General features: G+C 39.7%; 1 protein-coding gene across 2 annotated transcripts in view; it reads right to left on the reverse strand.

Annotated features, from left to right (window-relative positions):
* Nucleotides 1–790: 790 nt before the first annotated feature.
* Nucleotides 791–13,550, reverse strand: part of hip1rb (huntingtin interacting protein 1 related b) — a 51,038-nt gene continuing 38,278 nt past the window's right edge. For both annotated transcript variants that reach the window (XM_047818545.1, XM_027145662.2), the window contains exons 29-32: nucleotides 13,125–13,248; nucleotides 10,430–10,491; nucleotides 10,041–10,253; nucleotides 791–3,356 (exon numbers count right to left, since the gene is read on the reverse strand). In XM_047818545.1, coding sequence (XP_047674501.1) covers nucleotides 3,348–3,356; nucleotides 10,041–10,253; nucleotides 10,430–10,491; nucleotides 13,125–13,248 — 408 coding nt within the window. In that variant the 3' untranslated portion in view covers nucleotides 791–3,347. The remainder of the gene's footprint in view (nucleotides 3,357–10,040; nucleotides 10,254–10,429; nucleotides 10,492–13,124; nucleotides 13,249–13,550) is intronic.

Here is a 13,550-nt window from a genome sequence, read left to right on the forward strand (position 1 = left end):
TTCCACTTCATTAAATATAACTTTTGATGCATCATAAAATTATGATTTATTTATCTGTGTAGATTTTTAGTAAATACCATTGTTAAATATCTTGTTTTTTTATTTCAATTACATTTATTTGTATAGCACTTTTAACAATTCACAATGGTCTTGAATCAGCTTTACAGTATAGAAAGAAAATTTAAAAAAGTGACAGTTTAAATTTAAGGTAATACAGATCTCTAACATCTATTCCTAATGATCAACCCGGAGGCAACAATGACAAGGAAAAACTATCTGACACGATATAAGGAAAAAATGAAAATGTAAATAATGTCCTTCTTACAACAGTTTGTAGTTGAGTGGAATTAAGCAACCAAGAGCTCCTGGAACTGATGGGTCAGGGTAAATTCTGAGTTCAACACAGCCCCAACACTAATTCCTTCATGCTGAAGTGACTTGATGCAACAATATCTCAAAGCAGGTGTGACAGTCTTCAGGTGGCCCCATCCACTGCAATCCCATATTTCATATGCGGTGCCAAAATCCTTGTTTTTTCTACATTTATATATATATATACATATATACATTAACTATAGGCAACATTATATAGTTTTGCATATGTTGCAAGTTGAATAAAATATTTATAAAGTACATATAAACTTTTATCACATCATTAAAATGGATCAATTATAAATAATTTATAATTAGAAAAAATGATCAATCACAGAATATTAGTCACACATTTGCTTGTTTGAACTACACTTTTCACCGTGGTTCTTTGCAAAGCAATGCAACAAATCACAACTCCTTCAATCGAACATTTTTTAATTCAACTTTTATTAATTACAGGGAGACAATCAGAAATAATTAAAATATATAGGCAGAAATGATATTACAACAATTCTAAATAAACAGAGAAGAATTAAATAAAAAGTGACATTTCTCTGTAAGAACCTGTCATATAGAATAAAAAAAGACAAGAGTTCCACAATCTACTCTATACATATTATCTCTGTACACCCTCAACCAATGTAACATTTTAAATTTGACCTTCAAAAACTGTACAAAAAATATTCCGGAACATGCTTTGTAAAATAATTTTTAAAAGCTTATGGCCATTAGCACCATTCAGAAGGACCTAATCTGTGATTCTCTTTAACAAAAACCCAGCCATAAATCATCAGTTTAGACAAAAAGACAAAATAGTAGAACTAAAGTTAAGCAAATTAAACCCCCATGTGAATGCTGTGATAGATAGTTGTGCTTTATCTAAAATATGTATATAAATTAATTTGATTGATCTATCGGCAATGTATTCACTTTTTATCAGTTTTCTATTGGTCTTTATTTCTTATAAAATGATTTTACCTGCTGTATTTTACATATATAGCAGTGCTACCAGCAGCGCATCTGCATTCCCATACTGAGTAGTGTTATGTACATCTCTTTTATAGGTGAGAACAAAATACAGAAATCTAATATCTAATAAAGTATAAGATAAAGTGTTAGGGAAATCTTTTATTAGTGTAACTGTGTATATATATATATATATATATATATATGCTATATGATGAAAGAATTGGCTTATGTATGTGTGTGTATATATACACACACATACATAAGCCAATTCTTTCATCATATAGTGATACCTGATATTATTTAAAGCCCCTGTCAAAATGATTCCAAATGTTAAAATAACTGAATGCTTCAAAGAGAGTAGGTGTATTTTGTACAAGTTTTACTGCAACATCAGGTAAACCGAGACAGTTAAACTTAGCAGCATTAATTTTCTATAAGTGAATGTCAAAGCTTGTTACTAAACCCCCTGTAACTGATTGATAGTAATAACATGACGTAATTCAGGTGACATGATATAAGTGGGTGAGGTCACACTCAAACAGATGATGATGTTGATTCTCAAAACATATAGACAAACATAGAGGCCTAGTGTATATACTGTACATAAAATGTGTAAAATAGCCATAAGTGACTACTGCAGAACATTAATTATAAAATTAGTTATGGTTTTATACCAAGAATTTTTTTACTTAACCTGTCATAGTAAATTTTAGAAGATTGATGACCACATTATAAAACTGAAGATTTAAAAATCCTATTACTGGGGGGATTTAATGAATAACAGAATACTAAAGTTGATGTATTGCAAAGATAAATATATTGAAATTTGAATTACTGATATCATGACGAATGCCACAAATGAAAAACTATTCAAATACTTCACTGAAGATTGAAAATGCTAAACCATGAAATGTCTCTCTAATTACCTAAAGTAAAAAAAAAAATACTCAGTTCAGACAAAGGTCATGCATTTTTTTTAAAAATATAAATATTTTCCAATCATACAAACATAGTATATCTTGAGGATTTAAAAAAAATATTTTTAGATTCTGATAGGTTTTGCTGGCAAGATCAAACCTTTTTGTTTGGAGCTTAGTGAGTTTTTATTATACAAACAATATGGTAAAAAAAATTAAGATTTTCAGTGTACTCATGTGAATGTTAGAGGAGTATTATAAAAATGTATTAGTTAGAAAATGTACAGCTTGCCTTCCATTTATCTGTATATATCATGTTTGTAGTAAATATTTGTGGAGGTAAAAGGGATTCTGAAGCAAATGATGGCTAAATTTTATTAATATTTTGTTAGCATTGACGCATGTTGCATCAAAAAGTCCTGTCCAGCTTGAATTGGGAATTTGGGGGGTGGGGGTGTTGTGGTAAATGAAAACTAATAATGGTGTTTATATTATAATGGTGCAGCCACTTCTTAAGAAACCACAGATGCTATGGATAAGTTTACTTGTACAATGTAGTTACAAACATTTGTTGACATGGGCTTTGAATAATGATATCAATAAATTTCATAAAACAAAACCAGCTGTAACAATGAGGATTATTATTTTGATTCAATTATTATAAAATAAGAAAAAGTTATAAATTATATCTACCCTACACACATCAACCCCAAATAATAATAATACAAACAACCATACAACAAAAAAACTAATGTAAAACAAAACTGAAAAAGGCCTGTTACACCAGCATTTATTATAATTTGCCTTGCTATAACAGGCAATTTATAAGCAAAATTTCAGACATGACTGTTTTTGATTGTGTTTAATACCTAAAAATTGACAGGATTAGATATGCATAACTAGTAGCTCAGATTTAAAAAATATATTTTCTTAGCACTTAACAAAGACAGGTAATTAGCTTGTTTTATTTGTAACACACAAAGAAGAAGGAAAATGGAAAAGAGTTATTAAAAAAAACAACAACAAACAAACAAAAAAGTTGTCCAGTAATTTAAAATCCAGGTTTGATGAACTTCATCCATGGGATATTTACCTGAACTGAAAGGAAATGATTGAAAATTGCAAGTAAATAATGTACTTAAAGATAATCTTATAATAAAGCTGATAAAATGAATAAGAAAAATGCATTAGAGGGCAATAAACACATTTTCTCAACCAATTTCTGATACAGTACTGTGAAAAAGTTTTAGGCAGATGTAAAAGAAATGCTGAAAAGTAAGAATGCTTTTAAAAATAGAATTGTTTTTATCAATTAACAAAATGGAAAGTAAACGAACAGAAGGGAAATCCAAATCAAATCAATATATGGTGTGACCACCCTCTGCCAAAAACACCATCAATTCTTCCATGTACTGTACACTTGCACACAATCTATAAAGGAGGTTGGTAGTTTTCTATCTTGGAGAACTAACAACAAATCTTGGATGGATTTAGGCTGCCTCAAATCCTTCGGTCTCTTCATGTCATCCTAGACAGACATCCCTTTTTACTTCACAACAGTTTCTATGTTTTTGTTGAGTCGCTTAGCTTCGTTTCCTAATTAGGAGGTATGGCTTTTTGGCCACAATTCTTCCATGAAGACCTCTTTTGACCCAACTACTCCAGATGGGTATACCTGCGTCCCACTGATTTCCGCCTGTTATTTGTTGAAGGCACAACATCTTCCGATGTAAAGTAGGAAAGTAAGCATAATGTGTTTTATCTATTGCATTAAGTTTCCTAACCGAGGCCAACCGATAGTCCTTCTCCATGGCCTCACCGAACTCCTCCCAGACCCGAGTTTTTGCCTCCGTAACCACCCGGGCTGAAGCTCGCTTGGCCCTTCGGTACCTATCAGCTGCCTCCGGAGTCCCCCGAGCCAACCAGGCTCAATAGGACTCCTTCTTCAGCTTGACGGCATCCCTTACTTCTGGGGTCCACCACCGGGTTCGGGGACTGCCACCAAGACAGGCACCGGAGACCTTACGGCCACAGCTCCGAGCGGCCGCGTCAACAATGGAGGTGGAGAACATGGTCCACTCAGACTCAATGTCTCCAACCTCCGTCGGGATCTGATTGAAGCTCTGCCGGAGGTGGGAGTTGAAGATCTCTCTGACCGGAGACTCTGTCAAACGTTCCCAGAAGACCCTCACAGTACGTTTGGGTCTGCCAAGTCTGTCCAACTTCCTCCCCCGCCATCGGATCCAACTCACCACCAGGTGGTGATCAGTTGACAGCTCCACCCCTCTCTTTACCCGAGACATACGGCCGGAGGTCAGATGAAACAACCACAAAGTCGATCATCGACTTCCGACCTAGGGTGTCCTGGTGCCATGTGTACTGATGGACACCCTTATGCTTGAACATGGTGTTCGTTATGGACAAACTGTGACTAGCACAGAAGTCCAATAACAGAACATGAACATGAATCGGTTGGCCTCGAAGAAATTCTGGCAAACCGTCCGGCACCTCAGGAGGGGGAAGCAGTGCCCTGCTCACACTGTTTACAGTGGGAGTGGGAATCTGCTGACTTCGACTGGGGACATCCTCGGACGGTGGAAGGAATACTTTGAGGTTCTCCTCCACCCCACCGACATGTCTTCCACTGAGGAAGCAGAGGGCGGGGGCTCAGTTGTGGACTCGTCGATTCCCCAAGCTGAGGTCACTTAGGTAGTTGAGAAGCTCCTCAGTGGCAAGGCACCGGGGGTGGATGAGATCCGCCCTGAGTACCTCAAGTCTCTGGATGTTGTAGGACTGTCTTGGTTGACACACCTCTGCAACATCGCGTGGAGGTTGGGGACAGTGCCTCTGGGGTGGTGGTCGATCTGTTTAAGAAGGGGGACCGGAGCGTGTGTTCCAACTATAGGCCTCAGCCTCCAACACTCCTCAGCCTCCCTGGAAAAGTCTATGCCAGGGTACTGGAGAGGAGAATTCGGCCGATAGTCGAACCTCAGATTCAGGAGGAGCAATGAGGGTTTCGTCCCGGTCGTGGAACACTGGACCATCTCTATGTTCGTTGCTGGAGGGTTCATGGGAGTTTGCCCAACCAGTTCACATGTGTTTTGTGGATCTGGAGAAAGCTTTCGACTGTGTCCCTCGTGGTGAAATGTGGGGGGTGCTCTGGGAATATGGGGTCCGGGGCCCTCTGTTAAGGGCTGTCCGGTCCCTATATGAGTTTGGTTCGCATTGCCGGCAGTAAGTCAGACATGTTGGACTCCGGCAGGGCTGCCCTTTGTCACCGGTCCTGTTCATTACTTATATGGACAGGATTTCTAGGCGCAGTATGGGGCTGGAGGGAGTCCGGTTTGGGGACCACAGGATTTCGTCTCTGCTTTTTGCAGATGATGTTGTCCTTCTGGCTTCCTCAAACCAGGACCTTCAGCGTGCACTGGGACGGTTTGCAGCCGAGTGTGAAGCGGTGGGGATGAGAATCAGCACCTCCAAGTCCGAGGCCATGGTTCTCAGTCGGAAAAGGGTGGCTTGCCCCCTTCAGGTTGGTGGAGAGCTCCTGCCTCAAGTGGAGGAGTTTAAGTATCTTGGGGTCTCGATTACGAGTGAGGGAAGGATGGAGCGAGAGATCGACAGGCGGATTGGTGTATCTTCTGCAGTGATGCGGTCGATATACCGATCTGTTGTGGTGAAGAAAGAGCTGAGCCACAAGTCGAAGCTATCTATTTATCGGTCGATCTACGTTCCTACCCTCACCTATGGCATGAGCTTTGGGTCATGACCGAAAGGACGAGATCCCGGATACAGGCGGCCGAAATGAGTTTCCTCCGCAGGGTGGCTGGGCGCTCCCTTAGAGATAGGGTGAGGAGCTCGGTCACTCGGGAGGAGCTCAGAGTAGAGCCGCTGCTCCTCCACATCGAGAGGAGTCAGCTGAGGTGGCTCGGGCATCTGTTTCGGATGCCTCCTGGACGCCTCCCTGGGGAGGTGTTCCGGGCATGTCCAACCGGGAGGAGGCCCCGGGGAAGACCTAGGACACGCTTGAGGGACTATGTCTCTCGGCTGGCCTGGGAACGCCTTGGTATTCCCCCGGAAGAGCCGGAGGAAGTGTCTGGGGAGAGGGAAGTCTGGGCATTCCTGCTTAGACTGCTGCACCCGTGACCCGGCCCCGGATAAGCGGTAGAAGAAGAAGAAGAAGAAGAAGAAGAAGATTAAGTTTCCTTTGCTTGACCACTGCATCAACATTGCCCGTTTGTTTTTGCTTCCTCTATAGCTTGAACAGAACATCTTTAAACCCCAGTCTGCTTTAAAATCTTTGACTGAGAGAGACCTTGCAAATACAGAAGAACTACCTTGTATCTTGCTATACTCAGTTTTGCTGTGGTGTGTGACCTATGAGATAAAACTCTCTTCTAAAACTTCACCAAAGTAGTAGAGTTTGTCTGTTCCTCACCCAGTGTTATGCCTCTTATGCAGCTGTTTCTGTTTCAGCTAATGACTAGCCAATTCTGTTTATTTGCAAAGTTAAGTGGAATATGAATTGATATCCAAAAGGCATAAAGTTTTATATACAATTTTAGAGTGATAAATTTAAAGCAGCACCCTGCAAGGGAATGGGAACCCGGGAAACATAAGCTCTCAGATAACTTTGACCAAGGTACCAGACCTTAATTAACCTGTTAGGGTCATGGCTTGTTTATAGTTATCATTAAGAAAGGCCAGGTAATGCAAATTTTAAATCTTTTTAAATATGCATACTCTAACCTTGTCCCAACAATCAGCCATGGGTTCTTCTAAGCATTTGCCTAGCAGTGGATTTCAAGATTAGGTTTAGTAGAAAAGCAAGTCAAACCAATCCTTTGACAGCAAAAGTCCTCCAGGAAGATTTTTCAGACTCTGGAGTTGTGCTACACTGTTCAACTGCTCAGAGACAACTGCACGAACATGGCCTTAATGAAAGAGTCATCAGAAGTAAACCTCTCCTGTGTCCCACAAAATTCAGCGTTTGAATTGCTAAAGTACATTTACACAAACAAATGAATTTCGGAAAAAAAGGTCCTGTGGACTGATGAGGTTAAAATAGAACTCTTTCACCACAATGAGCAAAGATATGTTTGGAGATTAAAGGGCACAGAATTTTGTTAATAGTACACCAGTCTAAATGTTAAGCATGAGGGTGGATCGATCATGCTTTGGGGTTGAATTGGAGCCAATAGCACGGAGAACATTTCAGAGGTAGAGGGAAGAATGGATTCAATCATATTCCAAATTCTGGTAGCAAACATCATCTGCAAAAAAGCTGAAGTTGAAAGAGGATGCCTTCTACAAATGGATAATGATCCTATGGGCCATGGTAAAACCTTCAGCTTGCACCTCTTAAGGTGTCTATCATGGATTTTGATGATTAGTGTTTTTTGTGTTTAGGATCATTATCCAAAAACATTATTCAAAAAAAATTATCCTAAACATAATTGAAAATCTGTGGATAGACCCCAAAAGACAATGCATGCAAGAAGGCATAGGAATCTCACAGAACTGGAAGACTTTTGTCTGGAAAAATGAACGAAAATCCCTTAAACAAGTACTGAAAGACTCTTTGCTGGCTACAAAAAGGGGTGCTACTATTTTATCTTATTTTATTTTGACTTTTGCTGCAGAGCCTTTTCCTTTTCTGTTATTTTGAAATTGTGAGAGATGAAAATATAATTTATTTTGTTTAAAATATAAAGGGAATATGTCATCTGTAACTGTATGCCTTTTGGACATCATTTTATAATTTGCTTAACTGTTCACATTAACAAAAAAATTGCCCAAATTTTCACATGCCACTGTACATGTGCCACTGTTTGGTGTTATTGGTTAATCATACACCTCACTCTGATCCAACAAATTCACTGACTTTGGCTTCAAACCAGCATCAATTCTTACACCTGCACAAAGAGTAGTCAAACCAAATATTGCTTTGATTTAGATTTTTCTTCTATTTACTCACAAATAGATTCTTTCTTTCTTAAAATTTCTTCCCACCTGCTTAAAGCTTTTGCACAATATTGTATAATATAGTATAAAAGCAGCGATGGCGGGCCCTCACATGTTTTTTATCGCTATACATTGCCTCCCAGAAAACAATGCACGGTGGGCAAGTGCATCAAGTGGGTAAATTTCAGTGGACTATTTTATGTTGTTACTGACCCATTTGGGGACTGTAGGTAAACCTGTATGAAACCCCACATTTTAGACAAACGGGGCGCTAGTGAGCCACTTAAAAGACACACCTTTGTCTGACCTTTTTGTTCACACTTAACAGCCGACAAATGTGATGTATGTGTCAAACTTCAAGTTAATCTAAGCATGCAAAAAGCCTTAAATATGCCTGAAATAAAAGTAAAATTTGACACGATGCCATGGCAACGGTGTTTGAGATACAATTTAGCAACTGCAATGTCTCTGCATCATGTTGACCACTTTTGGTGTCAATCGCATGAATGTCCTAGGAGGAGTATTTAAAAGTTCACCACATGCAACTGTTGTGACTGACACACTTCCTTGGTGCCTGTTGGTGGCGCTATGTCTGAGATTCACAACAAGCTCATGTGCGGGCCCTCACACGTTTTTTTTAATCGCTATACGGTGCCTTCCAGAAAACAATGAACGGTGGGCAAATGGATCAAGTGGGTAAATATCAGTGGAATATTTTAAGTTGTTACTGACACATTTGAGGACTGTGGGTAAATGAAACCCCACATTTTAGACAAACAGGGGTGCTAGTGAGCCACTTAAGAGACAAACCTTTGTCTGAATTTTTGTCCAAACTTAACAGCCGGGAAATATGATGTATGTGTAAAAGTTAATCTAAGCACGCCAAAAGCATTAAATATGTTTGAAAAAAAAGTAAACTTTGACAAGATTCAATGGCAACGGTGTTTGAGATATCAAAACACTATAGGTGGCACAATAGACGGGACTCACAATAAGCACATCGATGAGATCGGAATCCTTGGCCGAACATACACACTGCATGTCATCACAATAAGACATTATTTGCCTTAGATAGAAGACACTTCTTGTTTCTCTGAATTCGCCATAACTTAGTCGCCTCGCCATGGCAGCACCGTTCGAGATATCAAAAAGCCCTTTGCAATTTAGCAAGTGCAATGTCTCAGCATCATGTTCACCACGTTTGATGTCAATCGCATGAATTCCCTAGGAGGACTATTTAAAAAGTTCACCGCATGCACTTATGAAATAATCCAAAATGGCCGACTTCCTGTTGGGCGGAGCTCATAGTTTAGAGTGCGAAAGTTGTTCGGGTCGATGAGATCTATATGCGTGCCAACTCTCGTACATGTGCGTACATAATTGCCCGATCTGTGCACAAATGTTTGTTTTTGCATTACAGGGGGCGCTACAGAGCCCCTCTGCCACGCCCGTATTCCAGCCTTTGCCCAAGCCTAGCGTCGCCCGACTCTGATGTGTGTGCCAAATTTCAAGAGTTTTCGAGCATGTTAAGGGACCCCAATTGGCCGATGTGTGCAAAAAAAAAACAAAAAACGAGCAAAAACAATAGGGCTTCGCACCATTCGGTGCTCGGGCCCTAATAAACCCGAGCAAAAACAATAGGGCTTCGCACCATTCGGTGCTCAGGCCCTAATAATATAATATAATATAATATGTGACAATGTGATAATTCCTTTCGCATTCCTTTATCATTACTTTCATTTGTAATCAGTGGAAATCTATATTCTAAAGTGACCATTTGATGAGATGGAAATTAAGTTGTCTGTAAAAAAGTCTTACCATGTTTTTTGTAGGAATGTTTGGTTTCTGAGCAAGAGCTGGTTTCTTCATTAATGTGGGTTTGGGGGAGGAGGGGAATGTTGGAGACATGGCATCGTCATCTTGGCCTAACTGTTGCAGTGGAACCCCTGCTATCTCATAATGCTTTTTACGTAACTCTCCGAGCCGTTGGCGCTCATTTCCAAGCATGCTTTCCAACTCCAGGACCTTCACCTGAAGAAAGTAGGATTCTATGGATTATAAAGACAATATACCTTCCTGCTTGGTCTTGGAGTTATAAATTTTACAACTGTGTTTATTTTACTAATCTATTTCTATACTATGTTTATATAAAAAAAAATCTATATTAAAATAATTAAAAAAAAAAACAACAAAGTGGGAGGACAAACCTGGGACTCCATTTCCTCTTTCCTCAACTTGATCAGAGACATTCCAGAGAAGTCCATAGTATCTATATACCATTAAAGATAAATACATATCTAGCTGAACGTTTTTTTTTTAATTATGAACAAAGCATATGAACAGTATGAACCAATCCTTCCCTTATACTGATGAGTAACTAAGTATTCAGACACCTTTTTTAATAAATACCATATTGTCTTTTCACTTTGTATTTAAAAAAAGTACTAATAAGCATAAAAACATGTGTTTTTAAAAGGTCTTGAAAGGAAAAAGTTGGCTGCAGATTGCCCAAATTAGTCCTTTGTTACAAAGCGGTTGTTGGCAGTTATTGCTTTGAGATGCCAATGGTAAGAAATGACTGGTAAACTACGAATTAAATCTACATTTCAATAGCCATCCTTCACCTCATCATATATCATACACATAGCTCATCCTATAGAAAATGTGTCTGTTCCCCGAGTAGTGAGATCAAAAAGTAAATGCATGAGAAAATCTCTAAATAATCTTACTGTAATTAGACCAGAAAAATGCCAAACGAAACAAAACAAAAACAGTTCCTAAAGTTTGGGCTTCTGAACATTAGATCACTTGCACCCAAAGCACTTATAGTAAATGAAATCATCTCAGAAAATAGACTTACTGCACTCTGCCTTACTGAAACTTGGATTAAACCAAATGATTACATTAGTCTAAATGAGTCTACCCAGTCAGGATATATTTATAATAATTTTACTTAATGCTGCACTCTCGCACGTGCACACGAAAAAAATCCCTGATGTCTCTTGCTCTAGCAACTGTGTATAGACCCCCAGGGCCTTTCTTAGAGAATTTGCAGATTTTCTTTCAGACCTATTGGTTAATTTTGATAAAGCATTAATTATAGGAGACTTAAACGTTCATGTTGACAATACAAATGATGCTTTAGGACTCACATTTTATGGACTTACTAAACTCATTTGTGCTTAAACAAAACACCACTAGAGCAACTCATCGTCTTAATCTTAACGACTCGGTAGAACTATTATTCCGACCACTAAAGACAGATTCAGAAATACTGTAACCTACCTGATCTGTCTCAACTTCTTACTGTACCCTTAAGCCCAAACAATCTAGATGTAATGACTAACAGCATAGACGCTATATTCTCTAGCACATTAGACACTGTTGCCCCCATCCGATTAAAGAAAGTTAGAGACAAAACACCTGCACCATCATACTCATACCCTCAAGACAGAAACCCGTAACCACGTGTGAAATTGGAGAAAAACTAAATAAGAGGTTTTTAGAATTGCGTATAAGGACAGTATGTCCAGCTATAGACAGGCTCTAAAAACTGCTAGGGCTGAGCACCTGAGCAAACTCATAGAAAATAACCAGAATAACACCAGGTTTTTATTTAGCACAGTCCAAAAAAAACAGAGAACACACTATTCCATCTGAACACACTATTCCATCACATTTCAGTAGTGAGGACTTTATAAGATTCTTCACTGATAAAATTGAAAGCTTCAAAAAATAGTGAATATGAAATATGAAAGCACCTTCTGACCCAGTCTCACCTAAAGCGCTACACTCAAAGCTTTACAAGTACAGGACAGGAAGAGTTAGATAAGCTTATTACTACAGATAAACCAACAACTGATTCACTAGACCCCATTCCAACTAAATTAATGAAAGAAGTGTTACATAAAGCTGGTGAGCCTCTTCTTAATATTATTAACTCTTCGATATATAATTTGGCAGTTTATTAGGCCACTCATTAAGAAACAGAATATAGATCCTAATGAAATATCAAATTACAGACCTATTTCAGAAAATTACAGACCTATTTGTGAAAGTTACAAATTACTCGTTCCTAGCTTCAGACAAAGACTTTATGGATCTATTAGTTGATCTTATTTGATCTTAGTGCTGCATTCTGGCACACACACACGCTCTCGCGCACGCACACACACGCGCTCTCGCGCACACACACACACGCGCTCTCGCGCACACACTCTCGCTCTCGCTCACGCGCTCGCACACTCGCTCACACTCACTCTCGCTTACGCACACTCTCGCACGCGCTCGCTCACTCTCGCGCACGCGCTCGCTCACTCTCGCGCACGCGCTCGCTCACTCTCGCGCACGCGCTCGCTCACTCTCGCGCACGCGCTCGCTCACACACACTCTCACGCACGCGCTCGCTCACACACACTCTCACGCACGCGCTCGCTCACACACACTCTCACGCACGCGCTCGCTCACACACACTCTCACGCACGCGCTCGCTCACACACACTCTCACGCACGCGCTCGCTCACACACACTCTCACGCACGCGCTCGCTCACACACACTCTCGCACGCGCTCGCTCACACACACTCTCGCACGCGCTCGCTCACACACACTCTCACGCACGCGCTCGCTCACACACACTCTCACGCACGCGCTCGCTCACACACACTCTCACGCACGCGCTCGCTCACACACACACTCACGCACGCTCTCACACACGCAATTTAATTTAAAAATTAATTCAAATTTAAATCGCATTGAAATTGACACGTTATTAACATACTTAAATAGTCAAATATTTCGATATTAATTACAATTTTTTTTTTACTCATTGAATTTGCAGAGCTTCAATAAATCTTTCCGCCAAAACAGACATGTGCACATGGAAACATACGCATACACGTACCTTTTTCCTCTATCTGTTCCTGGCCTGTCTTGGTGGAAGCTACCACATTAGCAGCCATCTCATTCACATGGCGAGAGGCTTGCTGAAGACCCAATAATTTTTTACTGCCACGGTCTGCCTTTACCTGAACAAACAGTGAAGTAGTTATGAAAAACATAACAGAGCAAAGGTATCTGTAACATTAGAAATGCTAGATCAGTATCCATTTTCAAGTTCAGTTTTTAAATGTAATGATTTTTACGATGAAAATAACAGCAACAGAGGAACACATGCTGCCTCCATGAAGGCAGTCACTGCATCTTTTTGAACAGTTGCATATTAGCAGTTACAGGGCTGTCTTTTTCCCTAGTCATGCTCAGAATTAATTATTGATGCTCTTATTTACAGGGAAGAGCCTGGTAAATTTTACTCTCTTGGACACATACG

The sequence above is a fragment of the Tachysurus fulvidraco genome, chromosome 9 (assembly GCF_022655615.1).
Source record: "Tachysurus fulvidraco isolate hzauxx_2018 chromosome 9, HZAU_PFXX_2.0, whole genome shotgun sequence".
NCBI lineage: Eukaryota > Metazoa > Chordata > Actinopteri > Siluriformes > Bagridae > Tachysurus > Tachysurus fulvidraco.